The 23,195-nt window shown below is 52.1% G+C and overlaps 1 protein-coding gene and 1 long non-coding RNA gene across 3 annotated transcripts; both read left to right on the forward strand.

The window, feature by feature from the left end:
* Window positions 1–968: 968 nt before the first annotated feature.
* On the forward strand, window positions 969–12,880 carry RP1L1 (RP1 like 1). Its single transcript, XM_081517316.1, has 5 exons — window positions 969–1,578; window positions 2,182–2,323; window positions 3,820–8,195; window positions 8,317–8,463; window positions 12,794–12,880. The coding sequence occupies exons 1-5, from the start codon at window positions 982–984 to the stop codon at window positions 12,878–12,880; spliced, it is 5,349 nt and encodes a 1,782-aa protein (XP_081373442.1). The 5' UTR covers window positions 969–981.
* A 1,026-nt stretch (window positions 12,881–13,906) lies between these two features.
* On the forward strand, window positions 13,907–19,329 carry LOC145508715 (uncharacterized). 2 transcript variants are annotated; one of them, XR_014055552.1, is made up of 5 exons: window positions 14,638–14,974; window positions 15,883–16,284; window positions 17,065–17,212; window positions 18,283–18,500; window positions 19,064–19,329. It is a non-coding gene; the product is annotated as an uncharacterized LOC145508715 (long non-coding RNA). The 2 variants fall into 2 exon arrangements; XR_014055551.1 differs by lacking the exon at window positions 15,883–16,284 and having other exon boundaries at window positions 13,907–14,974.
* Window positions 19,330–23,195: the final 3,866 nt, after the last annotated feature.

Raw genomic sequence — 23,195 nt, forward strand, 5'->3', positions numbered from 1 at the left:
TTTGTGCAGAGATGAGAGATGATTACAAGTGCTCTTGTGCACCAAGCTTTTGAAAATGAGAGCAGAGTTCTTTCCCGGAAGATGAATGGGGATACATGGTGAGTCAAGGTAAAAAGGAGATGTGGCCGCTGGCTGGACCGTGAGTGAGGAGAGATGGCTGCGGCAAGGGAGACCGTGGTCACCTGCCATACGCGTGGCAACGCAGGTCCTGCTAGGTCTGAACCCATGTAATCAGGGGAGACCCCTCGCTGGATCCTGACTGTGTGCCTGGTGGTGATTGGCAGGCCTGGGCTCTGTGGGGCAGCTTGTGAAGCCTGGGTGTCATCAATCACTAGTATTTCTTGGGTCTCTGCTGTCTTAAGCAGGGGTTTGGGTGCCCTGAGGGTTATAGGTTCTGTGCCCCATGCCTTTGGGCTATTGATACTTGCTTTGTAATCGTAAATCCATTGAATTGTGTTGTGCAGATGAATATAGCTGCATTTTACCAAAATGCAGACTAGTCATCAACCTCTCGGGTTGCACAGGCAGTAAGTGGGTGTGGGGGATGGGATTTTAATTCATATCTTCTGATGCCAAACCTTTGCTCTTGCTTCTACTCATCAAAGGGCTTTCTGGGTGGCTCGGTGGTAAAGAATCCACCTACAATGCAGGAGATGCAAGAGACATGGGTTTGATCCTTGGGTCGGGAAGATCCCCTGGAGAAGGTAACCCACTCCAGTATTCTTGTCTGGGAAATACCATGGACAGAGGAGCTTGGCTGGCTACAGTCCATGGGGTCGTAAAGAGTCGAATGTGACTGAACAGGTAGTAGCTGCTCATCAGAATGAACTAACGTGCCTCTACAAGACTGGGTGGGGCAGAGATTTGGGGTGGAAAGGGAGCACCTCTGGGCCAATGCCAGGAGGAAACGCACAGACCCTCGGGTTGCTCTCTGACTTTGCTCTTTCTCCAATCCCTTTCAGCTGCTTGGTTCTCCCCACCATGAACAGCACTCCGAGGGACGCCCCAGCCCCTGGCCACCGCAAGTGCCTCCTGCCTTCTGTGGCCCGGACCCCCTCTGTCACCCAGGTCACGCCGGCCAAGAAGATAACCTTCCTCAAGCGAGGGGATCCCCAGTTTACTGGGGTCCGGCTGGCTGTTCACCAGCGCACCTTCAGGAGCTTTGGGGCCCTGATGGACGAGCTGTCTCAGCGGGTACCACTCTCCTTTGGGGTACGCTCGGTCACCACACCCCGGGGCCTGCACGGCCTCAGCGCCCTGGAGCAGCTGCAGGATGGTGGCTGCTATCTCTGCTCCGATAAGAAGCCCCCCAAGACCCCTGGCGGGCTGGGCCAGCCCCGGGGGAGAAGCCCTTCTGCTAAGCAGTTGAGGGAATTTGAGGCACCGGGAACAGCCTCTACCTGCAAAGGTCTCAAAGCCTCGAGGAGGATCACGCTGGTTAAGAACGGGGACCCTCGACTCCAACAGACAGTGGTGCTCAGCCACAGGAACACCAGGAACCTGACGGCCTTTCTCAGCAAAGCATCGGACCTGCTGCGCTTTCCTGTGAAGCACGTGTACACGACCAGTGGGAAAAGGGTAGGCTGTCCAGGATACCGTTTCCTTAAAAAGTTTTCTGGATCTCAGCTTGAAACACTTAGATGGAACTGGGCAGTTATTCCTTTAAAAGAGGCACTGACAATTGATGTGTGTGTGCGTGTGTGTGTGTGTGTGTTAGTTGCTCAGTCGTGTCTGACTCTGAGACCCCATGGACTATAGCCTGCCAGGCTCCTCTGTCCAAGGGGCAAGAATACTGGAGTGGGTTGCCATTTCCTCCTCCAGGGGATCTGCCCAATCCAGGGATCAAACTCAGGTCTCCTGCGTTGCAGGCAGATTCTTTACCATCTGAGCCACCAGAGAAGTCATCAGACACAGCTGATGCCATGTATAAAACAGATGACTAATGAAGACCTACTTACAGTACAGGGAACTCTATACAGTGCTCTGTGGTGACCTGAATGGGAAGGAAATCAGAAAAGAGAGAATGTATGTACATATATGGGATTCCCAGGTGGCTCAGTGGTACAGAATCTGCCTGCCAAGCAGGAGACGTGGGTTCGATCCCTCCATCTTTCTGTGCTTTGCTGGGTGGAAGGGGGTCCTGCAGACCAGGCCTCCTGACTCCACACTCTCCTTCCCCAGGTGGACTCTCTGAAGGCTCTGCTGCGAAGCCCCTCCGAGCTGGTGTGTGCCGGTCTTGAGCCCTTCAGACCTCTGGCGATGGAAGATATCAGAAGAAAAGGAAGTGAACCTTCATCTGGGCAGACTTCAAGGAACAAAAGTGGTGAGTTGGGTCTGGAGGATGCCCAGTTTATTTGCACTGGATGGTATTTAAAGAGAGTAGAATTAAGAGACCTTGAGCTCTAAGATTCTAGGATTTAAAGTAAACTTTTATTAAGGACCACAGTGTGTATAACAATATGGACACAGTGAATCATGGGTATGTGGCATTTGCACCTTTCAAGAGTCATGACTGTCTTAGGCAACAGTGGGGATCAAACAGACCAAAGAAACAAATGGTAACCACGGATCATCCATCCATCCATCCATCTATGAAGCCAGCCATATACCCATCCAAAAAGTCGATGTACCAGAGGTAGACTTTGGTATTTAAAAAAAAATTTTTTTAAGCACAATCAACAAGTACAGAGAAAAATTTCAGCAAAATTATTGGAATTACTATGGGGAAATTTTGGTGAATAAACAAAATAATACCCTTTGTGAAAAGCTGTTAAGAGAATGACAACAATGGTTTCTGTGATTGCCCATGCCAAGTTCTGGACAGAGACCTGTCAATCCCAGCCACTACTCTGGGGGAGCCCTCAGTCTCACTTGATGCTTATGGAGGAGCAGAGCTCGGCAAACCTTCTCCTACCCAGCTGGACTCAAGGGAATCTGCTCTTTTGCTGGCTGTAGGCTCAGCCTCCGCTGGCCACTCCCTCTTTGCCAAGTTTAGCTCAGGAGATAAAATGAGAAAGTACTAAGGGTTTCCTTCTTTCTTGGGGTCACGTCTTTCTATCCCCAGTGACCCTCTCTTTTTCTCTTTTTCATGCTGAGGGGCAAGTTTAGCTATCATGTGTGTAGGCCCTTCCTTGCCATCATTTATCAACCCCAAAACTTGATGAGTGTTAAGACTATAAATGATAAATCACCACTAATAATTGCAAAGCATCTTACCGTTATACAATCAGGGGTGTATGCAGCAACTTATTGATTTTATTTCCTGCACTGGGGGTGGGTGTGAAGAGGGCTAGAAGTTAACTCAGGGCACTGATGCTCTACAGCCCACCCTACTGTCTATGAAGAACCCACTCTGCGCCAACAACTCTGAGGAAGTCTTATATGCACTGCCTCGCATCTGCAAAACAAACCTGCCAGATAGATCTATTACTTTTACAGTTCAGGAAAGAGGCTCTGCCAAAGCTTACACCGCTAGGAAGTGGCAGGGTTGAGATTGAACTCGGACTTCAAGTTCATCTCACTGGGCTATACTGGTTCACCTCCTGGGAACTCTGCAAAGATTCATTCTAGAGTAGTTACTGTCCTAACTGCTGGTTCGGGAGGTGGCAGGGGTACACAGTATTATTCTTGCCTGGAGAATCCCATGGACAGTGGAGACTGGTGGGCTACAGTCCATGCGGTCATAAAGAATCAGACACGACTGAGATGGGAGGGGTGTACAGGCTGTGAAAGGCTCATGACCTTGACTCTTCTGCCCTGAAGCCTCACCGGTAGCTCATTATCTTTCCCTCTTTTCTCTTGCTTGTCATTTTGTGCCAGGGAACTGGGGGCCCAAGGCCAAACAGAGCGTGATCCACTCACGGTCCAGGCTGGAGAACAGGCCACGGCAGTTCTCCTTGATGTCAGAGAGGTCAGGGCTCAGCGACCCCTTGGTGTGCCCGCATCGTGCCTGCAGGTGCCCTGCCCCAGACAGGCACCCTCTGAACACTCCTGCCCAGCCCGGCCCCTTGGTGGCTGGTGAAGACATCGAGAAGAATGTGAGTGTGAATGAGGATGGCAGCCTATCTGTAGAGATGAAAGTCCGCTTCCACCTGCTGGGGGAGGACCCACTTCTGTGGTCCAGGAGGCTCGGGAGGGCCAGCACCCTCACCGCGACCAGTGGGGAGGGCCCTGACGCTGGGGAGGTGGATCTCCTTGGCTGCATGTGGAAGGGCCACTCTGGGGACCCCTCAGAGCCTGGGGCACAGGGACTGGGGCCCTGCGAGGCGGGAGGGGTGGGAGCCTTTGGCCAAGGCCAGCGGCAGCTGGGATCCAGATGCGAGATCTGGATGAACCCCCTGTACACCTCCCAGGGAGAGTGGTCAGCCTCTCGGTGGAGGTCTGGGCTGACCCAGAACTCCCACTCCAGGGCTCCCAGGAGCCAAAGGGTCTCCAGGAGGAAAAGAAGGAGCAAGGACAGTGCCAGCCCTGCCTCCAGCGACAGACCCCCTGGAGGCTCTGAGCCAAACTCCTCCTGCTGCTCTGGGTCCCTGGAGGATGCTGTGGCCAGCTGTGGCCCACATCTGGCCTCGGGGGCTGGTGAAGGCAGAGGCAAGGGAGCAGTGCTGGGCCACAGGGACCATGATGGCTGCCTGAAACCCAGGACCCGCAGCCTGACAGATGCTCTTCCTCATTCCTCCGTGAGCACCGGGTCTCATGAGGAGTGCAGCGAAAGGGACAAGCCGTCCCAGGGCCACCCCAGCAAGACTTCCTTGGGGACCACCCAGCAGGGTGTTCTGAGTTCCCCCACTGTGAGCCCCTCTTCTATAGGGAATGAGGACCCACAGGCAGAGGAAATCGGACAGGGAGCAGGGCACCCTCAGGCCAGAAATAGGTCTAGGTTGAGGCCACCCTCAGCTCGGGGCCCAGCTGTTTCTGGGGATGATGTGGGAGGCTACACCCCACCTTCTGCCTGTGCTTCAGCCCTGGGCAGGAGCAGAAAGCAGGAGAGCAGAGCCAGCACCCTGTCCTCACCCAGCATTTCTGTCCTCAGTCGAGGGGCCCAGAGGGCCCACCCCACGCAGCACCACAGCCCAAAGGCCATCCACTGCCCGCTCGACTTGCCTGTGTCCCAGCCAACGCCAGGGCCATCCAGCAGAGACAGGGCCGACCCAAACGGCCCCCTGCCCAGCCTTTCTGAAAGCCCACAGGGCACCTGGAACCGGGCCTCCTGCGACCCAGGGCCACCCTTCTCGGCCTCTCTTTATTCCCAGGACACACGCGGGCTAAGCAGCATCCCCATTACCCCTGGGAGCAATTCTGACTGTGTTTCCAATTTCTACCTCCCCAGTTCTCTCTCTGCTGAGACCGAAGGGGGCCCTGAGTTCAGGCCGTGCTCACCGGCTCCCACACCTTCAAACACATCTGGCCCTTTCAGTGCCCCAGCTGATGGCCTGGATGAAAAGACTGGGCGTGACAGATTCCAGCCTTCCTGGCCCTTGGTCCTGCCAGCCAGGTGGCCTGAGGGAGGGAGGCTGGGAGCACACTGGGGCAGCTACTGTTCACACCTGGGCACATCCCTGGCTAGTGGGTCCTCCCGTGGGACGATACAGACGATGCCAGCCCCACAGCCTCAGGGCAGCCAGGGGCCCTCCTCCAAGGCCTGCGGGGTGTGCAGCAGGTACTGTCCCATGCCCCCCAGGACACGGCCCTTGGGCAAGAGGCATCTTTCAGGCAGCCGCAGTGAGGGTGACCACAGCGGTGATGGGGAGCCTAGTGGGGAGCAGGTGGAGGAGGAAAAGTTGGATGCGTGGCATCCGCGGCCCCCTCGCTCTCAGGGAGCGGCCTCAGGGAGAGCAGTCAGAGCTGTGAGAAGGGGCAGCCCTCGCAGCGGTCACCAGCTCAGCAGAATGGTCCAGGGGAAGCTCTCAGGAGGAGGAGGAGGCCTGGAGGAGCGAGAGGAAGGTGGCGACGAGCTGCTGGGAGCTCTGCCCCGAGCCTCCCCGGAAGCTGTGGTCCGTGCATGGCTGAGCAACATCCCAGAGGAGCCCCTGAAACGCGAGACGGAGGACAAGGGCGAGGATGTGGCCGGGCATGGCCTGGAAGGCCCCCATGAGGACCCTGTGGACAAACATTCCCCAGATGGCCTGGAAAGATCAGTTTGGGCCGGACAACTGCCCCTGGAACAGGCGGCCAGTGAGGAGGCAGAACCAGATGAAGCCTTTCCAGTGGCTAGCAGTGCTAGTCCCAAGTCTGGAGAGGGTCTGCCTTGCTGTGGAGTGTCAGAAACCCCTACGGAGGCTGAAACAGGCAAAGGAGTGGCTGTGGACAGGGGAAGGGGCCAGCGCGTGCTTCCCAGCAGGGTCTCCACCTCCTTACAGATCATGAAGGCGCTGATGGGGTCCCGGCCAGGCCGGCCCAGCAGTCTGCCTGAAGTGTCCCACTCAGTGGGCAGGAGGCTCAGCCGCTCGGCCCAGGCCCTCATCACCTGTCTCGCCAGGCTCCACTTCTTTGATGATGATCTTGGGTCTCCTGCTAGCAAAGTGAGGTTCACAGACTCCCCTCGGTACCAGGAGCTCCTAAGTACCTTCCAGGCCCTGTGGCCAAGGAGTGGCCTCAGGAACAGTGAGCTGGAATCGGACCTCCGGGAGCTTGGCTGGCGCCAGGCCTTGCCAGCCCTCGGGCCCCATGTTGCAACTGAGGATTTCAGGCCCACGTCCTCCTCTGGGGTGGATGTCGGCAGTGGTTCTGGAGGCTCGGGGGAAGGCAGTGGACCCTGCACCGTGGACTGCAGCCTGGTGTCCGAGAAGATGGAGCTGCCCTTGAGCATTGCCTGTCAGGGGCCTGATTCCAGAACCTCAGGGAACCCAGAAGTTCCAGGAAACCGACAGCTGAGTAGTTATGAGGCTGAGGGTGCTGCCAGTGAGGATGGGGCAGAAAAAAGCGGCAGGGAGCAGACGCTGGGAGGTGACCCGGACCAAGGAGATAAAAACACAATGCAGGAAGAGGGGGTACAATTAGAGGAGATAAAAGAAGAAAAAGAAAGAGCAGAACTGCAAGTAGAGGGTGTCGGAGGGCTTCCGGAAGAGGAGGGAATCATGGAACTAGAATTGTCAAGGGCAGACTCTCAGGCTGGGGCTGGTGTCTGGGAAAATAAGAGCCTGCATGAAGAGGAGCCAGGAGACCCCACTGCCATTGCCACGCAGAGCTCTTCAGGGAGGAGAGGGAGCCCGACAGAGCCCCCCAGGAGCCTCAGCGAGAGGTACCTCGAAGCCAGTGGGAGTCAAAGTGGCCCCAAAGCTGAGCCCCCTTTGGAGAAGTTGCTTGGAGCAGCTGAGCCTGGCTGTGGGCAAACCCTGGACAAGCTCACCCAGGGGGCTGGTGAGAGGGGCACTTGTAAGGCCCGCAGGGGGTCTCTGATCTCTGACCCCATGTGGGTGTCCAAGTTGTTGAAGAAGATGGAGAAAGCCTTCATGTACCACCTCGCCGCTGCCACGGCCGAGCTCTGCGCCCGCTGGGGCCTGCAGGGCGACCACATGCTGGACCAGATGGTGGCCGAGCTGCAGCGGGACGTGGGCCAGCGGCTCCAGGACAGCGTGGAGAAGGAGCTTCTCAAGGTCCAGAGCTGGGCAGGGGGCACGGGCACGGGGCTGCCCAGGGAAGCCCTCCGCTGGGAGGCATCCCTGCAGACGGAGCAGCGCAGGCAGCGCCTCCAGGCCCTGCGCAACCTCTCGCCCTTCTCCGAGCAGACACGAGGCTGGGGGCCCCCCTCCTTCTCCCTGGAGGACCTGCCGATCTTCAGAGGAGCCCTGGGGACCCAACTTGGGATAGAGGCCAAGGGGGAGGAGTTTTGTCCCTGCGAGGCCTGCGTGAGGAAGAAAATGGTTCCCACAACCCCAGTGAATGCTGTGGGGTCAGCCAACGCGCCCATCAGAAAGGCCTTCGACCTGCAACACATTCTGCAGAAGAAGAGAGGAGGGTGTGCTGATGGGGAGACAGCGGAGGTGGCCCCTGTTGTGGAGAGGGAGGTGGAGCCCCTTCACAGGGACCCCTCGAGGACAGGCACTGTCCGGGGAGCTGATGGAGACCCTGAGCTGGGATCAGGCCAGGGCCCTGGAGTGGAGGAGGGGGACCAGACCCTCGGCAGGGATGAAGACCCTTGGGGGACAGAGGAGGAGGCAGGTGCTTGGGAGAAAGAAGGGAAAACAGAGCCCTGTGTAGGCAGTGAGCCCTGGAAGGGGATGGGGAGGGGGGAGCAGGGCGTGGGTGGTAAGGAAGGAGACCTGGAGGCGGGTAGTGGGGCTGAGGGCACTGGGGAGGCTCATGCCCTGGGAGGAGGTGACCCGGGTCCAGGAGGACAAGATGCTGGTGCTGAAACAACAGAAGCCCAGGAGGCTGCATGGGAGGAGTGGTCAGAGACAGGAGGAGGAAATGGAGGTGACAAAGAAGGGGGCCCTCAGGTTGGCCTGGGACGTGGCCAGTCCCGTGAGGCTTCTGGAGACAGGAGCCCGACCCCAGGGGCAGACACCCCTCAACAGAAGTCAGGCCCCAAGTCAGGCCTCTCATCCTTCAGCATGTCCTCTCTGGGGAACTGCTCTCTGCTGTCTCAGAAAGGCTCTGAAGACGAGCCGTGGGACAGATGCATGAGGAGCACTGAAGACCAGGCCACAGACATCCCTGATCCAGAGACAAAAGTCACAGGCATGTATCCAGAAAGCTCTGCTTCTGAGCAAGAAGGGGCCCCATCAGGCTCTAGAACTCCAGAGCGAGGGGCAGAGGAAGGTCTGAGTCCAGAGCAGAGCAAAGAAGAAGGCCCAGCTCCAGAGCAGGAGACAGAGGAGGGCCCGGCTCCAGAGCAGGAGACAGAGGAAGGCCCAGCTCCAGAGCAGGAGGGAGAGGAGGGCAGAGCTCCAGAGCAGGAGGGAGAGGGAGGCCCGGCTCCAGAGCAGGAGGGAGAGGGAGGCCTGGCTCCAGAGCAGGAGACAGAGGAGGGCCCGGCTCCAGAGCAGGAGACAGAGGAAGGCCCAGCTCCAGAGCAGGAGGGAGAGGAGGGCCCAACTCCAGAGCAGGAGGGAGAGGGAGGCCCAGCTTCAGAGCAGGAGGGAGAGGGAGGCCTGGCTCCAGAGCAGGAGACAGAGGAGGACCCGGCTCCAGAGCAGGAGGGAGAGGAGGGCCCGGCTCCAGAGCAGGAGACAGAGGAGGGCCCGGCTCCAGAGAAGGAGGGAGAGGGAGGCCCGGCTCCAGAGCAGGAGGGAGAGGGAGGCCTGGCTCCAGAGCAGGAGACAGAGGAGGGCCCGGCTCCAGAGCAGGAGGGAGAGGAGGGCCCGGCTCCAGAGCAGGAGACAGAGGAGGGCCCAGCTCCAGAGAAGGAGGAAGAGGGAGGCCCGGCTCCAGAACAGGAGGGAGAGGGAGGCCCTGCTCCAGAGCAGGAGACAGAGGAGGGCCCGGCTCCAGAGCAGGAGGGAGAGGAGGGCCCGGCTCCAGAGCAGGAGGGAGAGGCAGGCCCGGCTCCAGAGCAGGAGACAGAGGAGGGCCCAGCTCCAGAGCAGGAGGAAGAGGGAGGCCCGGCTCCAGAACAGGAGCGAGAGGGAGGCCTGGCTCCAGAGCAGGAGACAGAGGAGGGCCCGGCTCCAGAGCAGGAGGGAGAGGAGGGCACGGCTGCAGAGCAGGAGACAGAGGAGGGCCCGGCTCCAGAGAAGGAGGGAGAGGGAGGCCCGGCTCCAGAGCAGGAGGGAGAGGGAGGCTCGGCTCCAGAGCAGGAGACAGAGGAGGGCCCGGCTCCAGAGCAGGAGGGAGAGGGAGGCCCGGCTCCAGAGCAGGAGGGAGAGGAGGGCCCGGCTCCAGAGCAGGAGGGAGAGGGGGGCCCGGCTCCAGAGCAGGAGGGAGAGGGGGGCCCGGCTCCAGAGCAGGAGACAGAGGAGGACCCGGCTCCAGAGCAGGAGGGAGAGGAAGGCTCAGCTCCAGAGCAGGAGACAGAGGAAGGCTCTGACTTAGAAGCCAAAAAAGTAGTGAAACGTCTGGCTTCCACAGAAACGAGATTTAGAAACCTCCCCATGGGCCAGACAGATGGCTTTGACCAAGATGACTTAGATTTCTAGAGAACTACCTGGGAGATAGTCCTGAGTCAGAAGTTCAATCCACTGGAGATGCACAAAGGACACAGGCAAAAATCAAGGACTTGCCAAGGACATGGCCACACCTCATTGCCCTGAGTTCTAAATTTTGAGGCCCCATCAGCCCGTCCACCCACCAAGTGAGGGAGGGTCTCAGATCTGCCCGGTTATCAGAAGTCAGCTCCCCTCCATATGCCTGCTGAACCCAAGAGGATGGAACTGGCTGGCTGTGGTCCAGGAGAGGTTTTGTTTGTGTTTGTTTTTTTACCAGCTAGAGTTTCGCTCCTTCTTCTGCCTATTGATCTCCAGTTATTTCTCTCCTTGGCCTCTCCTGGGCAATGACCTTGCTCGACTTTGAAGTGCTTTTTTCTAGTCTTGACTATATTTGATGACTCTGGAGATATGAATGCTTGGGAGAAGAAGATAAATTCAGTGTCATTGGGCAAAGTTTGTTCTCAGCTCCAAAGGCTGTGTCTTTCCTTAATTCATATGTGTATATATATATATATATATATTTTTTTTTGTAATGAAAAATATTGGAAAATGCACAAAAGCAGAAAGAAGGAAAAGTAGTCACTCATAATCCCATCCCTTAGGGATAACTGATGTTAACAATTTGATGCATTTCTTTCCTATCATTTTTCTAATTATTTGATAGTTGTGCTCATCCTTATAAACATTTTTTTTAACTTAACATAAGAAATTCCCCTTTTAATCTCAAAATCTTCATAAACCTATTTTTAATACCTGAATAATGTCTTTAATACCCAAATAATATGAGACTATAAAATAGTTTTTCACCATTTCCATTTGTTGACCATTTAGATGATTTCCATTATTTTTTCCAATATATATGGGATTTTCCATATATATATATATGTATATGGGATTTTCTATATAGAAAATTGTATATATATACATATATATATGTGTGTGTGTATATATATATATATATATATGTATGTATATATACAAATTTTTTTTTGCCCTGAATGGCGGATGATTTCCTTAGGATACTTTCCCAGGCACAGAATTACTAGGTCTGAAGATATTAACTTTTTTAAAGTTCTTCATATCTTCCACCAAATTGTTTTTCTAAACATTTAAGTTGTACTAAATTACATCACCTGGCCCACTACATTCTCATCCATGTTTGGTAGAGTCATTAAAAATGAGAAATCCTTTGCTAATTTTATGGGCAAAAATAGTACCTCATTTTAAGGTGGAATTATTTTAGCTGTATTTGATTGCTAATAAGATTAAAGAGTTTTCTAGTCTTTATAAAAAAATCTACTTACACATAGATTATATGTGTATGTCTTTTGCCGATTTTCAGCTAGGATTCTAGCTTTTTTAAATGAATAGATTTACATGTGTCCTTTATAATTTTAAAAATTTCTATTTATCATTTTTGAGATTGAAAACAAAAAAGCCCTTTCTCAGCACATTTCTCCAGCAAGCCTTGAACTGGAGCTGTTCTTGATGGTACATAGTTTCCTTCACAGGTTCTCACCAGCATTCCCATCCACACGGGACCATTTTGTGTATTCAGAATTATTAAAATGAAGGTCTGTGCTACAAGAACACGTATCGTTCACTGGTTGTTTAAATGTAAATATAAATGTAAAAAATAAAATAGATATGGTAATAATAGAAAATAAAGCAAATGTTGGGTGTAGGCTGTGTCCTACACCTGTCATCTGTTCTGCTCTATATCTGAGTGCTGGAGATGTTCTTAATTTGACATGTTTATAAAAGTTCTTTTGGAGGTGAGTTTTTAAAGTTTTTACATTGAAAGTACATATGAAAAAGAATATGTATGAATGTATGTATAACTGAATCACTTTGCTGTACACCAGAAACTAATACAACATTGTAAATCAACTATACTTCAATTTTTAAAAATAAATATTTAGAAGTATATATATGTAAGTGTACATATATATATATGTAATTGTATATGCACACACACACACTTATGTATATATGAACTGGTTAGGTTTCCCTGGTGGCTCGGATGCCTGAAATGCATCCTGGGTTCTATCCCTGGGTTGGGAAGATCCCCTGGAGAAGGGAATGGCAAACCACTCCAGTATTCTTGCCTGGAGAATTCCACGGACAGAGGAGCCTGGTGGGCTACAATCCATGGTGTCACAAAGAGTCGGACATGACTAAGCGACTTAAACTCACTCATCTTGGTCAGAAACTCCTAGTGAAACAAATTGCATTGTAAGCTAGGATTAGATATAATGGTATTTAGGATTGTCCAGACCTTTTCACTATTAGTTGACATGGAGCATCCACTGTGCACCTCTTCTGTGACCCGAGGTCCAAAGTCATTTCCCGAGAGATGTTTCAGCCTCTTTGCTTCATAATGTGCTATCTCCCCAAGTGACAGAGACAACCACCCCAGCACCTACTGACCCAGCACTTTATTAAAATGGCATGTTCATCTCTGGTCAAGAGAAGAAAACAAAAAGGTCATGGGACTTGGAAATGGATGATCAGGCTCATGTCCCAATGACAGCACCTCAGTTCCAACATTTGTGAAATGGCTACCTGGTGGTGTCCCTCCTCTGGGCCAGTTCTGCACCCTCCCCTTGCTTCCACACCCTCACTCTGAGCCCCCTCCGGATCCCACCTGTTCCTTCATTCCTAGCAGGGTTTACAGAGTCCTACCCTTGTCCTCCATGTCCTCCTAGGTTAAATGTTTAGACCTGGTTCGGGGCGGGGGCACTCATAGCTCAAGGAAACCAGTTGAAGCCCCTACAGTTCAGGAGAATGCCTAGCCCTCACCACTACATCCCCACTTTCATCTAATCTCCCATCCTATCTCAGCTCACCACACCCCTCCACCCTCGGCCCTGAAATCGCTGCTGGTTGTGAATTTTCCAAACACTAGTAACCCTTTCTCTTGAGATAGGGGTGGCCCACGGTCCTAATGATGCCCCCTGACTCGGTGATTATCTCCTCCTCAAGCCCCTTGCCAGCCCAGCTCTGGGTTCCCATCATTTCCGCCCGCATGTTGCATTCAAACACTGATGTCTCCTCATTCTCATCCTGCTGGGTCTTTTTCCTTCGTCTCCCCAAAGGACCTCACCCACTTTGGCTGTTTCTGCTCCTTCTTTGGTCCAAGGACTCCCAGTGAAAACCCATGATCCCTTACTGCACTTCTGAAGCATATCCAGAAGATACTTTTATGCATTAATACACGGTCACCTGTCACCACTTCATAGCTGAAGAAATGGGTTCAAAGGGGAGTCACTCAAGGACATGTGGCGGATAGATCCTGATGCCATGGTCTGAACCCAAACCTGACACTCCTAGGCCTGGGTTCCTTCTTCCATGCAGCCAGGGCCTGAGTCAAGGCCTGACAGACTGCTTACCTCGCACCCCTTGGGCTGGGCTTCAACCCCCGGCTCCTCCCTTTGGATCTCCATTGCCAGAGGCCACCTGGGGGAGGCTGGGCTCCGCTGTGCCACACCTCTGGCCACCTTGCCTGCCCTTAGCTTGGGGGCTGAGCCTTCCAAGTTCATACCTTGTCCTCGCTGGCATCTCCCTACTCTAGGGCCCACCCTCCCTGGCCCGTTCCTGATAAAGAAAGGGGAACTTGTGGTTTTCCACCTGTGGGAAGCCTGGGAAAAGCATTGAATATTTTTGTCAATCCCAACAACTGCTGATGTGGCATGCAGGGGCCAGCAGCCTAAACGCCCAGCAGCTCTGGGCTGGTCTCTCACCAGGATGAGTGGTCCCACCCCAGATGCCATGGGTATTATGACTGCTGCACTTTACAGCCGGCAAGACTGAAGTTTGGCACAGAAGATTCCTCAGAGCACAGGGCCAGGGCACAGACAAGAATCTCTCTCCTGAGTTTTGACTCTCCCATCATATCCGAGAAGGAATGAGATGGCTCCCAACCCTCCAGGGTGAGTTGGGAGCACCTGCCTCAAGGCAAAGGGATGAACTAGGTGACTTCTCAAAGCTTCATCATCACAGCAGTTCTGGGAAAGACAATCCTAGGGTCAGATGCCCTCTGGTGCAATGAATGGAAGGTGGGAAGGATGAAAGTTGGAAGTGACTCATTTTCTTGGAAAAGGCTGAACTCCACATCCCATTTTATTTTGCCCTAGATTGGCAAGCTCTTCCTTGCCCTGGAAAGACAGGCCCCGACAGGACAGACGGCTCCAGAAAATGTTGGGGACATGAGGTTAAATGGAATGCTTTGCAGATCTTCTGTTCCACCATCAAGGAGCCATGGTCTCTCTTCCCCTATTTGGTCTCAGTCTTCCAAGCCCACCTGACCGTCTCAAATGCCTATAAGAATCAAACCCACAAAAGTTCTGAATTTAAGGGATGAGGGTGAGAAGAGAAAACATCTACAGGGTAAACTGAGTCTATTCCCTTTTGTGTCTGGAGCTCTTCACCCCTACTATGAAGCTGCTCTTACAGACAGAGATTATGACTTGTGTGATGGCTTCATTGCAATCACGTGTCACAACGGCAGAAGCTCATTGTGACTGGGTTTCCCCACGTTACCCAGGCCTGCACTTCAGAGCACACTACACACCAGGACCACGGACATTTGTTAGTTCTTCTCTCCAGCCTATGATGAGCAGCTCTGCTGGGCCAGGCCACGTGGCAGCTGCTGAGGATGCATAGATGAAAGACGGCCCCCGTGAGCCCCACTCCTTGGACCTACTGAGGCCCCTTCCTGGAGCTCAGCAGTCAGTGGGGCTGCCCTCCTGATGGACATGTGAAAAAACATAGCTGTATTCCTGTTCCGTGTGCCCACGGGTGGCAGTGACAGCCAAAACCCAGATGGTGGCTAAGAAAACTGGCAGACACATGGAAGTGGATCCGATATCAGCCATAGCAGCAGAAAGGCCGGTTTGCCTCAGTTGTTTTGACTAGGGGCAGTGGTGGTCTGGGTGTTCTCCAGGAAGAAAGGATAGGAGCCAGGATGGGGTACATTTGTCATGAGCTGAGACTAGGGGTCAGGGGCTGTAGAATAGGGGTGGCAGCAATTAGGAGAAACCTTCAGGAGTCATGTGGTGTGTTGGGGGAGTGTCTTTGGGCAGGAGGGAAGTAGAGAGTCAGAGAAATACTGCCTGGTTGAGCAGGAGGCTCTGTTGACCCCCAGGCCAATGACCCGAGAGACACCTGTTCTGGAAGAAGGAAGAGTTTTATTAGAATGGAGGAGGGCGGGAGTGAGAGTCTTGGGACCTCCCCAGGAACTTCCAGTGAAATAGGCAGGAGCTTTGGCCAGCACAAGGGCAGGCGTCTTCCCATGCTCAAGCAGGACCAGACCTCTGGTTGGCCCGGCTCAAAGCTGCACTCAGCCAGTAGGTCCCCAAAGCACAGGAAAGGGCGGCAGAGGATCTAAGAGAGGTGAGGGCTGCTGTCAGATTAGGAAGTCGCTGGATGAGGCAGAGAGAAGCGGGAAGCAGCAGGACCTTTGGGTTCCATGGAGTAGGGGGTCCCAGAGGGGCGTGGTCTTCTCTAGTCCGGTGTCTCTGCCTGAAGACAGTCCAGGTGGCCTTCCTGGTTGCATTTGGTTTCTAGTTCTGGCTCTGTCCCTAACTTCTAGTCCAGTGCTCCGACCTGGGGCATTGGAGGGTCATTCTTGGAGGTCCTTGGAGAGTCCAGACATCCCCTCCCAGTGGAGCCACAACAGACGGGCCAGAAGGAGGAAGGCTGACTTCCCACTTTACCCAGAGATGCTTGGTTTCTGGGGTGGATGATGGTGAACTGTTGGAAGAACACTGCTGTTCTCCAACTTTCTTTGTCCCAGGAGCCAGAGACTTTCGGACCAGGAAGACCATATACTCAACTCCATCTTCGTTCTGCCATTTTTACCTCTGTGTTGTTCAAGAGATACAAGCGCAGAGGTTCAGAGGTGCCCACTCTGACCCCAGGTCACACAGTGGATCAATACAGAGTCAGGCCTGGAAGCTGAGTTCCCTGGATTTGCAGGCATGAGTTGATTCCACAAAAGAAGAGCCTCAGAGCCCAGGAGGCGCTGCCTCCTCTGCCCGGGTGGGTGGAGAGCCCGGCAGGTAGAGCAGCATCGCAGCCTAATTAGAAGCTGTAGAGGCGCGGGGACATGGGGGGCCCTGCTCGCACATTAGTGCCCCCTCCATAGATCATAGGCACGCCAAGGACATAATAAATAATCTGCCCAAAGGTTTTAAAGGTAAAAATCAGCAAACCATTAATAATGTCCCCGCCACCATATATCACGCTGAAATCTTCCCATTACGCTGCTCCCTGAGCTGATTCGCATTTTCTGGGCTGTTTTTTTTTTTTTTTCCCCTTCCCTTCCAGTGTGCTCTGAAACCCCTCCCTCACAGCCTGTGGCCCAGAGGGAGGGGGGTGTGGAACCTTCTCGGATTTAACATCTGGGTTCTATTCAGGCGTGTGGCATAGAGCCCATGTCTCTGCCTACATTGGTTCTTTTAACAGACAGGGCGGAGCTCGCCTACCTCTCCCTGCCCTCAACCCAGCATTAAGTAGGAATAACTCTCTGCCCTCTTCTCTGAAAGGCCAAGAAGGCTTAATTATTGGGTTGGCCCAAAAGTTCGTAGGGGTTTTTCTCTATCATCTTACTGAAGAACGTGAGTGAACTTTTGGGCCAACCTAATAATGACTATAACAGAGTTACTTTGTTTTATTTTATTTTTTTCCTGTGTCTATTCCCTGAGCATTTACTTTCTTTCCTTTTTTAGATTGGGGTATCGTTGCTTTACAGTGTTGTGTTAGTTTCTGTTGTACAGAAAAGTGAATCAGCTATGTGTATATATGCGCACATGTGAAGTTGTTTCAGTCATGTCCAACTCTTTGCGACCCCATGGACTGTATGCCAGGATCCTCTGTCCATGGGATTCTCCAGGCAAGAACACTGGAGTGGGTTGTCATGTTCTGCTCCAAAACATATGCATATATCTTCTCTTTTTTGGATTTCCTTCCCATTTAGGTCACCACAGAGCACTGAGTAGAGTTGCTTGTAGTGTATCCATGTTACTCCCATAACAGGGTCACTTTGAATAAGAAAAGGGCTAATGGGTGCACTTTCCAGCCCTTGGTGTCTCTGCAGAGAACTTGGGTCCGGCTTGAATATTTGGGTGAGTTGGACATGTTTTATACTTTGGAGGAGAAAAGCTAGGCCAGCGGCCTGCCGGGCTGTGGTGTGGGGGTGGTATGGGGCTGTGTGACCACGTGGCAAAGGATCCAGGGATGCATCCAGCATTGGCAAATCACCCCTGTTTGGCTTCAACTTCCTCAACTGAGTTAGAAAAGACAGCCCTTTGCTGGGGCTGAGGGCTACCCTCCATGAGTCCTTTGAAGGGCGAGTGGGTTGAGTGATTCCCTAGCTGCCTCAGAGACCCGGTTTCTTAGATGTGGACACTGAAAGCAGAGGAGGACTCTGTGCTGGTTGCTAGTTGTCTCCTGGGAAGGTCCCTCAGGTGGGACCACCTCAGGGGGAGGAGCCTCCGATCCCGGCTCTCTGGCGGTGAACTGAGTGGGGTGACTTAGACCAGCCCCTCCCCTCCTTCAGGCCTGTGTCCTCATCTGCAACACCCCTAGAGTCCCTTCCGGCTCTGAGGCTGGGCTGAGCACCCTCCTTGAACTTCCCACTGGAGAGCCAGGGCCGCGTACTTACTGGTCATTCTGCAAAACCTCTTGAGCGGTCCTGGGTCCTGAGTCCTGAGTCCATTCTGTGAGCTGCCAGCCTTGGCCATTTTTGACTTTGATTGAGACATACACCTCTCTGTGGCTTGAGAGTTCTGTTCCCATCCCCTCCAGTCCCACAAAATAGACTGTGGGGCTCCACCAGACCACCCTTCACACACAAGGGGCCCATTTTACAAAGCACAGCCTGGTTTCCTTAGGTCTTCATAACGACCCAGTGAAGAAGCAATATAAGGTCTACTGTACCCATTTGATGGATGGAAAAACTGATACAGGCAGATGGATGAACAGGGTTGAGAAATCCTCCAGTAAAAGGCCTCTCATGGAGAGATGCTCAGAGTGTAATGGATGGGAGCCGGGTTCTGAGAGCTGAGGGGACAGATGGCTGTAAGGTGAAGCTGGCCCCTCCCCATGGATGAAGTGTCCTTTCCTGGAATATCTTGGGGTTTGGTGTAAACCATGCACACTGTGTGTGACTCTAAGTGGGCATCACATTTTACAGGAAAGACTCGAATTCCCTAGGCCTGGAGTGACATTCCAAGTTGATTCTACAGGGGGGACTCAAAACCAGGCCCCCGAAGCCAAAAAGGAGCTGGGACCCCTGACCAGCAGACCTGTGCTGGCCTCCTCAGGCCCTGGAAGGTCCTCCTGCAAGACCAGCATCCTCCTGTGACTGGTGGAACTTCCAGGATGGACTGTCTCATCCTCCTCGTGTCCCAAGTGAGGGCTCCATCTAGCGCAGAGTCCCCAGGAGCAATCAGTAGATCCTGAAGGGTCCACTGGTAGATCCTTATGTCGTGACTTCATTTATACCCACAGTTTGCCCATCTGCCACCCACTACTCACCAATCATGTGTTCTGGGCAAGTTACCAACGTCTCTGAGCCTCAGTTTACCCATCTGTCAAAATGGGCCCGATGCCCACATATTTAAGTGGCTATGAGAATTAATTGGTGTGATAACTGTGGATGTGCCATCAGTTCAGTTCAGTTCAGTTCAGTCGCTCACTCATATCCGACTCTTTGCGACCCCATGAATTGCAGCACGCCAGGCCTTTCTGTCCATCACCAACTCCCGGAGTCTACCCAAACCCATGTCCATCAAGTCGGTGATGCCATCCAACCATCTCATCCTCTGTCGTCCCCTTCTCCTCCCGCCCCCAATCCTACCCAGCATTAGGGTCTTTTCCAATGAGTCAACCCTTCGCATGAGGTGCCCAAAGTATAGGAGTTTCAGCTTCAACATCAGACCTTCCAATGAACACCCAGGATTGATCTCTTTTAGGATGGATTGATTGGATCTCCCTGCAGTCCAAGGGACTCTCAAGAGTCTTCTCCAACACCACAGTTCAAAAGCATCAATGCTTCGGCGCTCAGCTTTCTTCACCGTCCAACTCTCACATCCATACATGACCACTGGAAAAACCATAGCCTTGACTAGACGTACTTTTGTTGGCAAAGTAATGTCTCTGCTTTACTTGGCAAAGTAATGTCTCTGCTTTACTCAGGATGTGCCATACTGAGTATTTAATAAATCAATTATTTTGGGGACAGGTTGGCAATGAGTTGTCTGGGGGTGGTGGTGGGGGCAGAGGCTCCTGGAGTTCAGCCAGGGGGGAGGAAGCATATTCTCACTGGAAGGGAGTAAACTGGGGAGGGTTTTGCAAAAGAGAGTGCATTTCCTTATTTTATGTCCCTGGATACGTTCCAGTGTCTCCTAGTTTATAGTCTATGGGAACTTGAATAGGATTTGCACCCTACTGTTGTGTGAAAATTTTATAAATCTCAATTATGTTGACTTGGTTTATGGTAGTTTTCAGGTTTACTATATCCCTCTACTTTTCTGTATATTCATTCCATTGATTTTAATATTGAAATTCCAACTAAAAATCTTAATTTATCTACCTTAAAAATAATTGTAATTTATAGTGGAACCATACACAACTTCACTTCTGTATTTTCCAAGCCTCCTATACATATCATACTTTTATAATTTAAAAAATAAAAAAGAAAGAGGAAAAGAAAGAAAGGAATTTTAGGGGTTGATTCCACCAATAAACAGGAATTATTTTTAGATACATATAACAGGTTCGTGGAAGTCACACTTACCCTAGAACTTCTATTGTCTACACTTTTAAATGCACATAAGTTGTTACATAAATTATTTATTATTGTAACTGAATAAAACACAAATGGAGTTAGTGATTAAAAAAAAAGAAAAAGAAAGAGAGTGCATTTGATCAGCACTTTGACAGAAGAGAGGGGCTTTTGATGGAGGCATTGGGAGCTGGGCTGGGGAGATTCCAGGGGGAAGGGACAGAATGGTCTAAAACCCAGAGGTGTAGGAGGCAGGGATGATCCAGCATGGCCAGACCCAGCACACGGGGGAGGGCGGGCCTTTTGGTTTGGATGCCCAGCTCCGAAAGTCCTGGTCCGTCGTCACCTTGGCTCAGCGCTGCTGCCGAGGTGGCAGCTCTGCTGATGGAATGCACTTTCCCAACCAGCTGTCCTGAGGGACCCTGCCCCCCACCCCGATCCCTGTCACCGTGCCAGACCCCCAGCCCACCCTTCTCAGGCCGTGATGGATGGTCCCCATGCTGCATTTCATACATCTCCATCTTCTCTAGAAGCTGTGACACGAGTAATTGGTGTCACCTCTGTTGACTGCATGCCAAGTGCTGACAAAACAGTCCCTAATAGGGAGCTCCGGGGCGCTGGGCTCGATTGTGTGGACGAGGAAACCACAGGGGACTGAGCCCGCCAGTTGACCCAGGGAGAGGCAGTAGGCCCGGCTAGACCAGTGGGGGTCAGTGCCAAGGTATCCTGTCCCCTGACCTGGAGGATGTGCCGGAATCCTGCTAAATTGGGGCAGCACAGTGTTCGAGATCCACTGATTTGCCCCCAAGGCTGCCCTGGGGGCTGGACACACTCCTCTCTAATCATTGCCGTCCACGCTGCTCCAGGGCAGGGAGGGGTGCACAGGGACTCTCAAGGAGCGGTCCTGCCTCCTGCCACAAAGATGCTGTCTTCCCTAGTACAGGTGATGTGGCTAAGGTTAAATGAGTATGATCAAGAAACACAGGTGTTGGCAAGGGGAGGTATTGGGGGGGTGGGCTTAGGACAGTAAAAGCCAGGTCACCTGCTCATGACCCGGCAGACCTTGCATCAGGCCAGGCCCAATCTGACTGAGCTGGGGCCTTTCTAGCCTCCTGGGCAGAGAGCAGGGAGGGGAGGGGCCTCCCAAATGTCTCATCTTTCACAGGAGGATGGAGGCCCCACCCGGGCACATGGCTTAGCCTTAGCAGAGAGGCGGCAGGCCGTGAACCAGGAACTCACAGAGAGGCCCTGGGAGTGTGGCCTGCAAGGAACACCTACACCTGGCTACCCCATTCCTGACCAGAGCTCAACGGAGACAAACAGATAAACCAGCTGATGGAGGGCTACTTGGGGGCAGGGCCTCACGTCCACCTCTCTCCATCCTTAGGCACCTGGGCTTTAGAATTTTTCCTTAAAATTCAGCTGATTTGTATTTCCTTAATAATTAATGTGGGCTTCCCCAGTGGCGCTAGTGGTAAAGAACCCGCCTGCCAATGCAGGAGACATGGGTTCCTGGAGGAGGAGGACATGGCAACCCACTCCAGTATTCTTGCCTGGAGAATCCCATGGACAGAGGAGGGTTGCAAAGAGTTGGACACGACTGAAGCAATTCAGCATGCACGCACTCAATATTTTAGCAATGTTGAACATCTTTTCATGTTTGTTGGCCATCTGTATGTCTTCTTTGGAGAAATGTCTATTTAGGTCTTCTGTCCATTTTTTGATTGGGCTGTTTATTGTTTTGATATTGAGCTGCGTGAGTTGTTTGTATATTTTGGAGATTAATCCCTTGTCAGTTTCATTTGCAAATATTTTCTCCCATTCTAAGGGCTGTCTTTTAGTCTTGTTCATGGTTTCCATAACTGTGCAAAAGCTTTGAAGTTTAATTAGGTCCAATTTGTTTATTTTTGTTTTTATTTTTGTTACTCTAGGAGGTGGGTCAAAAAAGACCTTGCTATGATTCAAGTCAAAGAGTGTTCTGCCTATGTTTTCCTCTAAGAGTTTTATAGTGTCTGGCCTTACATTTAGGCCTTTAATCCATTTTGAGTTTATTTTTGTGTGTGGTGTTAGGGAGTGTTCTAATTTCATTCTTTTACATGTAGCTGTGCAGTTTCCCAGTATCACTTATTGATGAGATTGATTTCTCCATTGTATATTCTTGCCTTCTTGATCATAGGTGTATATGGGTTTATCTTTCGGCTTTCTATCCTGTTCTACTGGTATATATTTCTGTTTTTGTGCCAGTCGATACTGTCTTGACTACTGTAGTTTTGTAGGATAGCCTGAAGTTGGGGAGCCTGATTCCTCCAGTTTTTCTTTTTGAAGATTGCTTTGGTTATTGGGGGTCTTTTGTGTTTCCATACAAATTGTAAAAATTTTGTTCTAGTTATGTGAAAAATGTCATTGGTTATTTGATTGGGATTGCATTGACAAGTAGATTGTTTTGAGTAGATGAGGTATCACTTCACACCAGTCAGAATGGCCATTATCAAAAAATCTACAAACAGTAAATGCTGGAGAGGCTATGAGAAAAGAGAATTCTCCTGCACTGTTGGTGGGAATGTAGATTGACACAGCCACTACTGAGAATAGTATAGTGGCTCCTCCCAAACAGCCTGTGACGATGATGCTTCTCCTTCCTGGCGACAGCACCACTTGCCCACAGGGGACCTCACGGCAGGCACTGTTGCATCCTCAGCCTTTCTCCTGGCTCCACGGAACCTCTCTTCCTTTGTTTTCTGTTTCCCTCCACTTCGCTCTTTACTTTGTTTTATGCTCTTCTTTTGTCTGCATCTTACTGGTTGCTGTACATCTTTTCCATACTAAGGCTGAACTAAGCAATGAATAGATAGACACAGACTCAGTAGTCACGGTCTGGATTTAGAAAAGAGAAAAATACCTTCAAGGCACCTCATTTAGCCCCTGGACCACCCTTGTACCATCTCCAGTTCTGGCCCGGGGAGATTTGCTCACACAGTCTACACACTTTGCTCCACCTCTACCACATGCCATGAGCCATAAATGAAGTGACAGTGACACCTGGGATGTCCCAGCGGCCACTCCTGGCCCAGAGCAGAGGCAGGTCCTCTCAGGACGACTTGGTCAGCAGCTGCAGGCACTCAGCCCCCAACAAGACAACTCGGCCTCATCCTGGACAAACCCCAAGGTCTTCATCTGCTGCCCTGCTGGCTGGTCTCCCTGCAGAACTGGCAGGCCTGCATGTGTATCCTTCAGTCTGCACAGGTACGGGTGTTGAAGAGCCCTCCTGAGGGGCCTGGGACAGGCTGGAGAGTAGGAGAGGGAGTTAGAGGCTGTGGGCC

Source organism: Giraffa tippelskirchi, chromosome 1 (genome assembly GCF_054371585.1).
Source record: "Giraffa tippelskirchi isolate mGirTip1 chromosome 1, T2T-mGirTip1v1.2.pri, whole genome shotgun sequence".
In the NCBI taxonomy this organism is placed as follows: Eukaryota; Metazoa; Chordata; class Mammalia; order Artiodactyla; family Giraffidae; genus Giraffa; species Giraffa tippelskirchi.

Excerpts from the sequence above, each read along its gene's own strand:
- RP1L1 (XM_081517316.1), top strand. The coding sequence starts at position 982 with ATGAACAGCACTCCGAGGGACGCCCCAGCCCCTGGCCACCGCAAGTGC. Across the intron at positions 2,324-3,819 it reads GACTTCAAGGAACAAAAGTG|GGAACTGGGGGCCCAAGGCC; the intron begins GTGAGTTGGGTC and ends ATTTTGTGCCAG. Across the intron at positions 8,196-8,316 it reads AAGGGAAAACAGAGCCCTGT|GTGACCCGGGTCCAGGAGGA; the intron begins GTAGGCAGTGAG and ends CCCTGGGAGGAG.